At 38.7% G+C, this 12,960-nt stretch overlaps 1 protein-coding gene across 2 annotated transcripts; it reads left to right on the top strand.

The window, feature by feature from the left end:
- The first annotated feature begins 2,845 nt into the window (after window positions 1-2,845).
- Window positions 2,846-10,515, top strand: fmodb (fibromodulin b). Of its 2 annotated transcripts, XM_007562304.2 has the most exons (3): window positions 2,846-4,155; window positions 4,229-5,116; window positions 9,620-10,515. In XM_007562304.2, exons 1-3 carry the CDS (start codon window positions 4,014-4,016, stop codon window positions 9,769-9,771), a joined length of 1,182 nt encoding a protein of 393 aa, XP_007562366.2. In that variant the 5' UTR covers window positions 2,846-4,013; the 3' UTR covers window positions 9,772-10,515. The 2 variants fall into 2 exon arrangements, with proteins under 2 accessions (XP_007562366.2, XP_016531964.1); XM_016676478.1 differs by having other exon boundaries at window positions 4,078-5,116.
- The last annotated feature ends 2,445 nt before the right edge of the window (window positions 10,516-12,960 follow it).

Here is a 12,960-nt window from a genome sequence, read left to right as displayed (position 1 = left end):
TCCTTTGGATGAAAAGCAAGACCACACATCATTTCAGGTTGCTTCAAGATCTCTTTCAGAAATAATGATTTCCAGCTGAAAGGTTGATTAATCAGGGTTTTTTTTCTTTAACTTGAAACATGCATAAAAACTATTCAATGCACTAGAAGGGTGCTATTAAATTTTCACTCTTAATGAACCAACAATAGCTTCCAGAACAAGCATACAAATGTTCCAGGTTTAGAGGTAGATTGGATGCAAAATAAAAAGACTTCACATTTGAGGTAAGAAAATTATCTAGATTATCTGATTTAGCTATTTTGTGAGCTGTGTTTTTTTTTTTTAAACTCTCCTCCTGAAGTTAGGCTAAGCTCTGCTTATTATGCATAGCCATTTAGTAACTTGTGTATGTTGCTATTTCACAAGCAGTAATTATTTGGTTTGATATGAGGGACAGTCAATATTTGGACTTTGCAGTGAGACCTTCTTCCCTTCAGCATGAGGGAACAATAAAGTTGGTATTTGTTGTTGAAATTTGAATGTGTGCACTTTGTTACGACTGTTTCTCATTTAACAATAAGACAAAGCCTCTCCTTATTTTTCCACTTCTCTGTTATCTCATAAATTCCAAAACAATAGTGGTATCAAATAATGCAGCATAACCAAATAAAATTGAGTAAAAGTGGTTTGGAGAACAATCCTCCTGATACCAAAAGATTATTATTTTATTTTACTTTCTTAGACAGTTTATTCAGCCCCAAATGAAAGACGGATCACCAAGGCAAAGCTCTTACACTCTCTGTAAAAATAAAGAAAAAAACAAAAAACGGTGATCACGGAAATAACTTAAAACTATCAAAAGTAATCATAAATAAAAAATTACAGATATTTAACCAATGGAAATCTGGCATTGCCTTTGAATTGTGGTTTAACTGAATCTGTTGTGATCTGTGTTTTCTGTGTATCTATTTTGATATTTTTCTGTTTATTACAGTGGTCTGTTCCCCTGAGTCTCTGTCTTCCCTGTTGATTGTTCCCAGCTGTGTTGTTTCTTTGATTACCCTCCCAGTGTATTTATTCCCACCTGTTGTCTTTGTCTGTTGTCGGATTCTTGTCATGTGTGCATCTCTGTCTTCTCCGTTGCTCCCTGTGCAACCTGTTTGGATTCTGTTCTTTTGTGGAGTATTCATCATTAAACCATCATTCAACTTTATCCTGGGTCTGCCTGCGTCTTCCTTCACCTCACCAAACCACCAATCATGACAAAATCATACACAAATAAAAAACTAATGAAACAGGCAGGCCTGGACGAAAAATATACTAGTCCCTTAATATTTTGTTGTGCAATCTTTTGAGGGAATCACTGCAAATGATTTCTGTAAACATTAATGAGACTTCTGCACATGTCTACAAGTATTTTGACCCATTTTTCATGACAGCTGGAGCAGTTTTCATGGGTAAACTGCTCCAGTTGTCTCAAGTTTAATTGGTGCCTTCTCCAGATGTCATGTTTCAGCTCCTACCACATGCTCAATATGCTTTAGATCAGGGCTCCTTGAATCCAGTTTAAAAAAGTCCAGTGTTATCTTAGCAATTCTTGGGCGTTTTTAGCTGTTCTTTTTTAGTCACTATTGTGTTGAAAGACACATAATCAGTTGACAACATCTCTCCAGGACACCTTAATAGTCTTGAGTTTAAAACCAAGCTTCTATTTCACAGCAGGTTCTTTGCTTGGTATGCTTCACTTTTGCGTCTGTGAACATAGAGATGATGTGCTTTGGCAGAAAGCTCCAGTTTTGTTTCATTGGTCCAGAGGACATTTTCCCAGCAGCTTTGTGGCTTGTCAATATGCGGTGTGGCAAATTCTAGTCTGGCTTTTTATGATTCGTTTTTCAACAGTGGTATACCCTCTTGTTAAATATGTGTTTTATATTCATGTAACTAAAAACAGCAGCTATTAATGGATAGCATTAACGTTTTTGTTGTTGCAAAGTTTAATGTACCAAGCGATTTGATGTCAACTAATGTTAACCCTCTTTGAACATATACATTTTTATGATTTTAGGTAGGTAAATATTGTAGGCTTCCTTATTAATTTTTAAAATAAGTTACATCAAGCTGTCAAAACTGACTTTGTTAAACTGAATGTTGTAAGAAAAAGATAATGATTCTAAATGTTCTTCCTGGGTTCAATTAGCCTCAAAGATTGTAATTTAAATTCAAATTTTAACAATAAAATGTATTAGGCAGATAGGAGGCAAATATCTAATGTGAGAAAGTTAATTTCAGTGGTTTACCACTTGACCTTGTCCTTTTAAAGATTTTACTTAGGCTTGTCCCTAAAAGATTTTATACTTCAGTTAGTCAAAGTGACTGTTTCACTCGGTTTTAATATCCTCACCCAAAGCATTGAACGAGTGACACCAAATGGCTTAAGTCATTTCTACCCTATCTCCATATTTAAGTCAACTTGACAACTAAAAACACAAAAACCTGCTTTATTGCTTTTTCAGCAATAAAGCAGGTTATTGCTTTTGCATGAACATTTGGATAAGACCCTGTACCTTGATTCTGGTTTCTATTATTGTATGCTTCTTGTTTAACAGTCAGTGGCAATCAACATTATGAGGCATTGTCACTGTCTAACACAAAAATCTATGCCATAATTTCTATCAACTCCAAAAACACAACAGTAAAATTACTTTCTTTAATCCTGTTTGTCGATGCTCATATAATATAGTCGATGCTACTAAGCCTAAAGCATTGTTCCCAAGCATAAAAACTTCTCTTTTAAATCTCCTTTATAACTGCATCTTGGACCATATAGAGCGTGTTTTACAGCTCATTACTGTTAGCCCAACTAGCCCAGACCTGTAGGGTGCTTTCCTAACTGTGACACACTTCAATTATAATATTATTATTTATTCCCTGTTTAAATGCTTAAAATTTTCAGGAAGTCATATGAGGGAAAAAAAAAACCTGCCTTCAAAATAAAACCTCAACATTTTAAATTTATATCTCCACCAAAAGCTATACAAAAGACAATGACAGCCATCTTAAAAGTGTATGTTTTGGAATATGTAGTTTGACATGCTCTTGTGTCTTTATAAATATGTTTTCATTAGTGTAGAATGATGGGCCCTGAAGTGTTTGAAAATTGATTCATAATCTTTCCCAAATTAATGAGAAAAACAATTGCTTTTCTTTGAACATTTCCTGCCCACAGGCTAGCATGTGCCAAAGCATACAGTTGGCAAGTGTTGTTGGACAAACAAATAATGACACAAACTGGCATGGCATAGTATTCTGACAGCTTAAATGAAATTGAGGGAATTTTTCTGTTTTTGTTGTAATCTAAAGCTCATTAAGATCCATTACCTTTTTAACAAAGCTGATTCTTAAATCAGCATATCGTCTTCGCTTCCTCAGTGTGGCCTGGAAGGAGATACACAAAGAATTCACATAATCACTTGAACTCTGCATCCAATTTTCTTACCCCAGAGGAGGATATAAGTAGTTTTTATTTTTTTTCTTCTGAATCGCAGTTTACAGGACTCCAATGGTTCTCTGATGTATCCGGGCGCCAGCAAAAGCATATGCTGAACTTCTCCATGACTTGAATACTGTACTTGTTGAAAACAGACCTTGAAGTATTCAGAAGAAATAGGTAATGGTGATGTTCTTGGACAAACAGCAAGATTTAGAATACTTTGTTGACGCATACCAATTGTAGTGTACAAAAGCACACAGAAACAATGTGATTGTATTTTAAATGATAGCTATGATTATCACATCTTTTGTGGTTGATTAAACATTCAATATCTGAGGCCCCAACCTCTTCATAACCTCTATGACACAAGAGTAAATGACAAGACATACTTTGAGTTGCTCGGCTAATAATAAGGTTTGAAACTGTGATGGAAAACAAGGAGGTTGAAAAGCAGATGTCGCAACCAGCTCACAGATGGTACTAATATTTACGTTGCTGCAGGGTATAGGTTGTTATGTAGGTTACATGAAAGCGGAACAAAGGTATGTGTGGTAATGAAACAAACTGTTTGGGGCCACAGCTGCAAAGGGGGTGGCTGGTGATATTTATTTTAGGCAGGCAACATATTCCACTCATTCACACTGGGATACCAGAGAGGTGGATAACAAGGAGGCAGCAAGAAACTGGTAGGTATACTGCAGCAACATTGGAATGAATCGTGTGTATTTATCTTTAAAATATTCTTTACCTTTCCTTAAGTGATCATGCGAGCATTGGTGTTCATCCTCTTGATGGAAATGGTGGATGTGAACGTCAGCCAGGAATACAGCCCCTTCCAGTGGCTGTCCCAACTGCGAGGCCGGCTGGCAGGCTGGCAGTCTGAGGCTCTCGATTGCCCCCTGGAGTGTGATTGTCCAGCAGCCTACCCCACAGCTATGTACTGTCACAGCCGCAACCTGCAGCACATTCCCTATGTCCCATCACACATAAAGTATGTCTACCTGCAGCGTAACCAAATCACAGGCATTCAGGATGGAGTGTTCGACAACGCCCCCAACCTGGTGTGGGTGATTTTGTCGCATAACCAGCTCAGCTCGGAGAAAATCAGCGACAGTGTCTTTGTCGAGCTGGGAAGCCTGGTTCGACTCTACCTGGATAACAATGAACTGACCCATGTGCCTCGTAACTTACCAAGATCCCTCACTGACCTGCGACTTTCCTACAACAAAATCACAAACATCTCCTCCAACTTATTTGAGTCCATGTCCAACCTCACCACCCTTCAACTTCAGGGAAATGACATTGAAGAGGTAGACGGTGGGTTAACGGGGCTAAAATCTCTTATGATGCTGGACATGAGCAAAAACAAGCTGATGAAAATTCCTGACAACTTTCCCAAAGAACTACAACAGCTCTACCTGGACCATAACAACATAAAGAGTGTCCCAGCTGGTTTTCTTACCATGTATCCCAAACTACAATTTATCCGCTTGAGTCACAACAGTTTGACTGATGAAGGACTTCCCTCCAATGTCTTCAACACCAGCACACTCGTTGAGCTTGACCTGTCCTTCAACCAACTGGAGAAGATCCCACTTGTTAGCAGGAACCTGGAAAACCTGTACCTGCACGCCAATAAGATCAAAGGTACGTACACTTCTTTAAATCTCAAAGTAACAAAGTGAAACAAAAGTTTTATTGAGAATTTTAATGACACTAGTGTTAATTTTATTTATCTTAATATGTGTAGTCACTTTTTAACCAGAGACAATTCGTTAAAGGTGACCTATTATGCTTCCTCAAACAGTTCCTACTCCCTGTGATTTTTTTGAAAGCTTGTTTACTTTTTTTTCCACTAAATTTGACGCTACTGCCTGCTGCATTTGGATGCATTCAACAAAAATACAACATGACATGTTCTTTTTCAAGGACTGTAAATCCATTCCCACTGGCCCTACCCTCCTCAACTATAACTGGGACAGCCTATTCATTAGAAACTTTGGGTTAAAGACAAAAGGTGCAGGGCAAGAGGTGGAATGGGAAGGAGTAGGAGAGCTGCAGCCAAAATGTTTCTCCATGAAAACTCAGATCTAACAATGCATCTTGGTGCAGAGCTGGAAATGAGTCAGCAAAGATCGTGGGAGTTTTTCCACCAACCAGATCTAGCGCTAATGGGGTGTTATCAGTAGCTGTGTATATAGAGACCAGAGTGCAGGCACAGAAGCATAAATGCAAAAATATTAGATCAGTAACAAAACTCAAAGTCTGAAATTTCAGAGAGTCACAGAACTAGAACAAGATTAATATGGAGGAAAGTGCTTACTGGAATCAAAAACAGGCCAGACAAGTTTAAAAAGTAAAAACAGCTGAGAGAAAACAGACCACAGGAACAGAGGGGATCAAAAAAGAGAAAATGACTGGAGAGAAGCCTAAATACTGTTCAAACAAAAACGTAGCATAACATTTAAAGTGAGTCAAAAGATGAAGACGAATGATAACAAAGAACCCCAGAAACAGAAGTGACAGAGAAAACAGCAGATACGTAGAACACTAATGAAGATGGTCTTCCCAAATAAAGCACGAGCTAAGATCTACAATGAGAAACAATAGCTGACAATCACAGAACTATAAACATGAATGTATCACAGGCTTAAAGCAGCAGTATGTACGAGTTGTGTATATATATACTGCTCAAAAAAAATAAAGGGAACATTTCACTTTAATTTTGTGTGTGGCTCCAAATCCAGGCCTCCATTGGTTAATAAATTTGATTTCCATTGATGATTTTTGTGTGATTTTGTTGTCAGCACATTCAACTTTGTACAGAACAAAGTATTCAATGAGAATATTTCATTCATTCAGATCTAGGATGTGTTATTTGAGTGTTCCCTTTATTTTTTTGAGCAGTGTATATAATGATGGCCTCAAAAAGCCTTGAGACCCAGAAACAATTTGTTTTCATAGCCCCAGCTTTATGGGACAAGTTTTTCTAGTCTCTGCCCTTCATTGTCAGCTGAATGGCCCTGGAGCACTCATCCATGTGTTTACAAGTTCATTGCATCAGTTAATGCATTACTAAGGGGTGCGTGAGACTGCACCTCCACAGGCTAAACCACCAGGGGTATCGCTGTTGTCCTGCATGGCAGTTTGCACCTGTTCTTGATTATGGCAGCTTTGGTCTTCCATACTTGAGGTTGTGAATGTGACTCAAAGAGTTCTTTATTAAAATCCCCCAACTAAACAGCAAATATACACATGTTCACAGCTTGGCATGCAACTGAAGCTATAACTCCAACTCCAGACTTTAAATATCCATTGTAAAACTTTCTATGGTAATTATTCATAATGTACTTGTGTAGTGGCAAGCATGTCGCTGATACAGTAAGACCAGATGCACAAGAAAGTGCATGTACACAGAGGCGCAAAAAATGGGTATGCACCGTATGCAACGCATAGGGGCGCAGCACCAGAGGGGGCGCCAAAACCCCGTCTGGAGGGGGCGACACACCGATTATGTTTTAAAATCACATACCATGAAAATGACCCAATTTAAATTGATTAATTGTTATATAGAGCTAAAAAGCAGCAACACCCAATAATATTTTGTGTCAAGCTCATTGATCTTTGCTTTTTATAAGGAGAAATGCTGCAGATATTTTGAGAACTTGCTGTGCAAATTGCAGAATTGTTTATTTATATCACAGAACTCAGACAAAAGTCAATTCAAAGTGCTTTGCACAAAATTGAAATTCAATTTAGCCACGCTCCAGTTTAAAGTTCAAAAACCAATAAGATTTGCAAATAGAGCAATTAAATCTTTTTGTTTACATTCTGAAAGCACAATGCACTGGCTGACAGGAGAGGAGACTGGTATGTCATCCTTTAGAGAAAACTTAGTTGTAATATATCAAAATGTAGCATGTTGTATGATTTTATGTCACTGTTGCATATAAAACTTTGACAATGTGAGCGTTTGATGTTGCCAAATCCTCATTCAACCCCGAGTTGGTGATCAGAACATGCGGTCAACGAGCAGATAAACGTTTTGCAGTATGACATTTCATTTCTTTATCTGGGATCTTTTCACATCAGAGACTGTGAAAGCAGAACAATCACCTGTTATTCTACCTGCTTCACTCGAATTATGTATGTTAAGTGCTAAATTTTGAAACGTGAAAGTTGGCTTATTTTTTTTACAAACAATCTCAGAGGGCAATGCCATTTAAGCAAAAATGTACTGCTTAGGATACTGGTCAAAATCGGTTCAATTTAAAAGTGAGCTTTATGTATATGCTGTTTTTGTCAGTTAACACACATTTTATGTGGAAAGTCCCCAACATGTTGTTATGAAGGTGACGGCTAATTAAGTCAGTCAGATGAAAAGAACAAGAGGCGTTCTTATGTCGATGTGGCTGCAGACGTCGATGTGGCTGTCCACAGCCACATCGACGTTACCTAATTGGTGCAGCAAATTAAGATTTCAAACAATCAAACAATATAAATGATCGTATCCGCAGACTAGTGTGCTGCTTGTTGGGTTTCTGCTCTCTCCTCCTCCTTTCCAGGGTGTGATTGGCAGGTGTAGCTTCCAGGTGGCATGCATTACTGTCATCAAGGAGTAGTACTTAGAGGAGTGGCTTCTCAGAGACAGAAACCAGATGGTTAACTACTACTTGTGATAACTACTGCTTAGTCTGCTCTCACAATTGAGTCTTCTTGAAAACTTACCCTCGATCTCCTCCTTCATCACAGTTTAGTCGTCAGTGTTCATCCTAGATCCTCAGCTTCACCCTGTGGATTTCCTCTCCCGGGATCTCTCTCTCGTTCTCCTTGCTGCTCCTGTTCAGGGCACCCACCTGTGGCTCACCTCCGTTACTCAACTGCCTGTCCACCCTCCAACGGTCCATCCTCTCCTACTAACGAAACAAGAGCAAACTGATCACAACTGACTATTGACAATTGATCCAGCAAGCAGCCAAGCACCAGATCTTTGGATACACCGCTCCCCTCCTCGATCATTTCCCTTCTTTATAAAGTTAGACCCTGATTCCATCCATCCATTTTCTTTACACCCTTATCCCTTAATGGGGTCGGGAGGGGTGCTGGTGCCTATCTCCAGCTAACGTTCCAGGCGAGAGGCGGGGTAACTCTGGACAGGTCACCAGTCTGTCGCAGGGCAACACAGAGACACACAGGACAAACAACCCTGCACACACTCACACCTAGGGACAATTTGGAGAGGTCAATTAACCTGACAGTCATGTTTTTGGACTGTAGGAGGAAACCGGAGAAAACCCACGTATGCACAAGGGGAACATGCAAACTCCATGCAGAAAGACCGGGGCCAGGAATCAAACCTAGAACGTTCTTGCTGCAAGGCAACAGCTCTACCAACTGCTCCACTGTGCAGACCCTGATTCCTTCTTCTGCAAAACCAGTTCTACTGTAGATCACGCCCACTAACAACCTCTCTGTATTTCAGTGTAGAACAGGTCATGACTTCGTATTTTCCCTCTTGCAGACAAGTCTTTCAAACATTTCTTCTCTTCATTAAACCATTTACCTTCCAATCCCTGGGGTCTGTAATTGTTGTTTGCAACAGAGTCAAACACAATCAAATCATAAAGCCAAAAAACATAAAAAAAGCTACAGATCATAAAACTGACAATGACCAAGTCATGCGGTACTATTTATAAAACATGTCTGTAATATTTATTGCAGTGGTATCAAAATGTGATTCTACATGCTGAAAAACAACAGGGTCATTTATTGCATTTCTGTATTTTATCACTTTAATCTGGCAACATCCACAAAGCAAGCCACATTCAGCAAGCACAATAAAAAATGATGATGTAGAGGCAACTAAACCAAGCCAGTATGGACCTGACTGGGTCAAACTGATCTATTCTGAACTATGGAGATAATTTTATTTATGCGCCTGCGTATTTGGCATGAATACAGGAATGCAACCCAAACGCAGTCCTTGAAGCAAGGCATAATCCACCAGGTGCGGGAAATAACATGTTTTCTTGATTTTTTTTTTTTTTTAAGTGTTTCTGATTCCGATTCCAATTTTCTTGTGGTTTGTTTGGCAGTTCTTTTGATGTGTTCATGTTTATAACCTGTTTCCACATTTCTCTTCCCTTTCAGAGTTTTCCCTGAGCAGTTTCTGTGACACAATCGACGGAACAAACTTCTCCAGGCTGAGAGTGCTGCGTTTGGATGCCAACAAAATCAGCGCCAGAGACATTCCTGTTGAGGCTGCCTACTGTTTGCGACTGGTTTCTTCTGTTAATGTTTAGAACTTCGTGTTCTGTCATGATTTTTTTTCTCCATCTCTAACTCATACTCTCTTACTGTTACACATCTGCTTCATTGGTCAAGAAATTTTTTTTTTATCAAACAATTATGTTAATAACATTTCAGTGATATCATAATTCCAGTGTTAGTCAACAGGAAATACCAGTGTTGCATAATTGAATATCCAGATGGCAGTCAGATAGTCATGAGAGAGCTGATGGATTTTCTTTAGAAACATTACAATCTAAGTTACTGGTTTATGCCAAACCAACACTGTTACACATAATTACACAATAGCTGATGAAGACAATTTTAATCAGCATCAAACTGTCAATCATTTGTAGAAGATTTAGTTTGGATCTTTGCCTCCACCATGTGGAATGCCAGAAAACTTCACATCAAGCAATGGTTTGTTGTTTTTCTTGAAGACATTTTTTCTCACTTCATCACTTTACTGGTTGCACAATTCATATAAAATCTTTTATTCCAAAATGTATGCACTGGGTCGCTATATTATTTTGAACTGACTTTAGTTAATATGCATCTAAATATTTACTTTGAAGCCCACATGATCTGGTTTTAACAGCATTTTATAAAGTTAAAACTAAGGAATGGTGTATATGCATGAGATGTTGAAAGCAAATGTTACACTTGATAACAATAAAGTCTTTTAATTGATTTTTTTTCTTCTTTTGATTTTGTATCTTTTTTTTTAAATTTGTGATTAAATCAGGACTGTTCCAAGCAGATTTACCTCAGTTGAGTCATTCATTTTGTGTTGTACATATTGAAAGGAACGTTCTGGACCAGGTCTGGTGTTATATCCAGTTTTTTAGCAGCAACAAATTCCACCAAGAACTGTTTTGTTTTTCCAAACCTGCTCCCATGGTGTCCAAGCTGTTTTGGCAGTGCCTGACCTGGGGAGGCCAGTCTATGTCTGAAGGTATTCCATTGCTTGTTTTTCTATCCAGGTGTGACAGTGAGCTGCAGGTGTTTTATTTTCCTTTTACTTTGCATCACAAAGGAATCATATTTCTTTTATGGGACCCTGATAAGAATGTGAATACATTTAAATGTGTCACTTTTCGGGGCAGTTTCTTAGCTATTCCCAGGACTGTGCTCTTCTAGAATCAGGTTTCAGAGGTTGCTCCAGGAATCTGCTGCAGTCCCTCACCAGGGTTCAAGGTCACAGCCTGAAACACGCTGTTGACCACTGAGGCCTTGACTCTCCACATCTTCTCCATTTCCTTTTTGAGCCATTTGGTATTACTCTCATGTTTCTTCTTCTTGAGGTTGTCCCTTGAGACCACTATGGTTATCAGATCTGCTCATTTTTTCTTCCACTATGTCTGGTTGTTTATTATGTGTTGGACTGTGTCAGAAGCATCGTTGTCCCGAACAGACCTCTATTGCTCTTGTGCTGAGTATTTGTTCCTGTAGTGCCATGATTTTGTATCTCTGTGCTTTCCTTTAGTCCTCGTAGTAATTCACTTTGCCAAGCCTTTGTATTGCGATTCAAAGGCTTGTTTCCGCCTGGTTTTGTCTTGCAGTCCAAGTTTGTGCTACTTGAGGCATTTATTTAGCAGTTTGTAATTTTTTTGGTTATTCTCCCGTTGAGCTTCAGGATATTTGCTGTCTTGTCCTGGATAATAATGTTGACAGATTGCTTCACCTTCCGCCTTCCTCTTGGCCCACAGTCTCACACTCTGGGTGGAACTAATAGTCAGTGTAGGGAGCTTTCTTGTCTTGATTTCATTAACTGATCTCTCCCTTTAGTCAGGAGTATATAACAGTGGTAGTTGGTGAAAGTAGTTCCTGGTGGGGCTGATGTGCCAGAAGATTTCCCTTCCTACTCTAGAATAAGCATTCAGTCAGAAAATGACTACAATTCCATGATTTAAAAAATTACATACTGCATATTTTACTGGACAGACCTTCGTATGTACAGATATATTTGTATTTAATAAATTACTTTAAATCCATCCTGTAATCTGGTATAAAACACTGAGTTCATATTTCTGTTTTTGGAATGTTTACTGTAAAACCATAGGTCTATGCAGTCCTTCGTTTTGAAGTGTGCCCCACAAAGATCTCAGTTGTTAGGGCCAAGAACGGGGCATCCTTTTTACCCTCCCCCATCAGTGAAACAACTGCAATCCTTTAACCTTCACCATGCATGTGCAAAACATACAGCTAGGGTTAAACATAAGGAGAGAGGAGGGCCAAAGGGATTCAGATTTAACCCCCTATACCAGCAAACTCATGCTGAATGTTTAAGATTCACACAGCGATTCTGATCTGTTTCATGTGGTGTGGACATTGTTCTAGTTAAGCGATTTATTGTTTTTCAAACTTCATTCCAGTTTGTGTGTGATGTTTCATCCAGACCTCTGCTTCTGGTTGTTGAAGCCCTTCTAAACTGCAAACTTATTCTAAAATAATACCATTTAACCAGGAATGCTTCCAGTTTTTGCTGAGCTTGTTAATTAAATGTTTGGCCCATTTTCTAACTACATTGTCATAAAACACATTTCTGCTGCCTTTGCCAAAAAGCAGAGGCAGAATTTATGGTGTTAGTATTCCCACAACACCCTGACTTTGTCAGCGGTGCGATACTCAGTTTTCTGATCCATATTTGGGTGTGACCCACCACTCTTTTGTAGCTGGAAGAGTAAACCTGTGGTGCTGTGAAACTATTATCTTTGTTGGTATTAACAGATCTGAATGGAGATGAAGATGGTTCTTTGTGGGACACGCTGCCAAAGCTATCATCTGTGTGACAGGCACAAGACCGTTGCTTCTGATTTTACAATCCACTTCAAGAAGCTAAGTTGTCATTTAAACCTTTTGTGTTCGTCTGACATCTGTTTAGGACAGTGAAGATAAATTCAATTCAATTAAGTTTATATAGCGCTAAGTCACATCACATGTCATCTCAAAGCACTTAACAATAAAGGCATTTCAATTCAATCACATTATTTCTATTTTGATCAAAGAATGCAAGTGTTGCTATTCAAAGTAGTTTTAGAGCATATACACACAAAAAAGGAACAGAAGAACAAAGGAGTACTTTCTATGTTAAAGCATAGTGCATAGCAGGATGACGTTTAATTTAATCTTAGGTCTTTATACTTGTGTGGAAAGCTTGTCATTTTTTTAATGTAGATACCGTATTTTCCGCACTATAAGGC

This window comes from Poecilia formosa, unplaced genomic scaffold, assembly GCF_000485575.1.
Source record: "Poecilia formosa unplaced genomic scaffold, Poecilia_formosa-5.1.2 Scaffold135, whole genome shotgun sequence".
In the NCBI taxonomy this organism is placed as follows: Eukaryota; Metazoa; Chordata; class Actinopteri; order Cyprinodontiformes; family Poeciliidae; genus Poecilia; species Poecilia formosa.
This window is presented reverse-complemented; position numbering and strand designations above follow the sequence as displayed.

What these genes read in the sequence shown, in the direction of transcription:
- fmodb (XM_007562304.2), top strand. Translation starts at nt 4,014, where the DNA reads ATGTGTGGTAATGAAACAAACTGTTTGGGGCCACAGCTGCAAAGGGGG. An exon ending in AAGGAGGCAGCAAGAAACTG is followed by an intron (nt 4,156 to 4,228) that starts GTAGGTATACTG and finishes CCTTTCCTTAAG; the next exon opens with TGATCATGCGAGCATTGGTG. An exon ending in GCACGCCAATAAGATCAAAG is followed by an intron (nt 5,117 to 9,619) that starts GTACGTACACTT and finishes CTTCCCTTTCAG; the next exon opens with AGTTTTCCCTGAGCAGTTTC.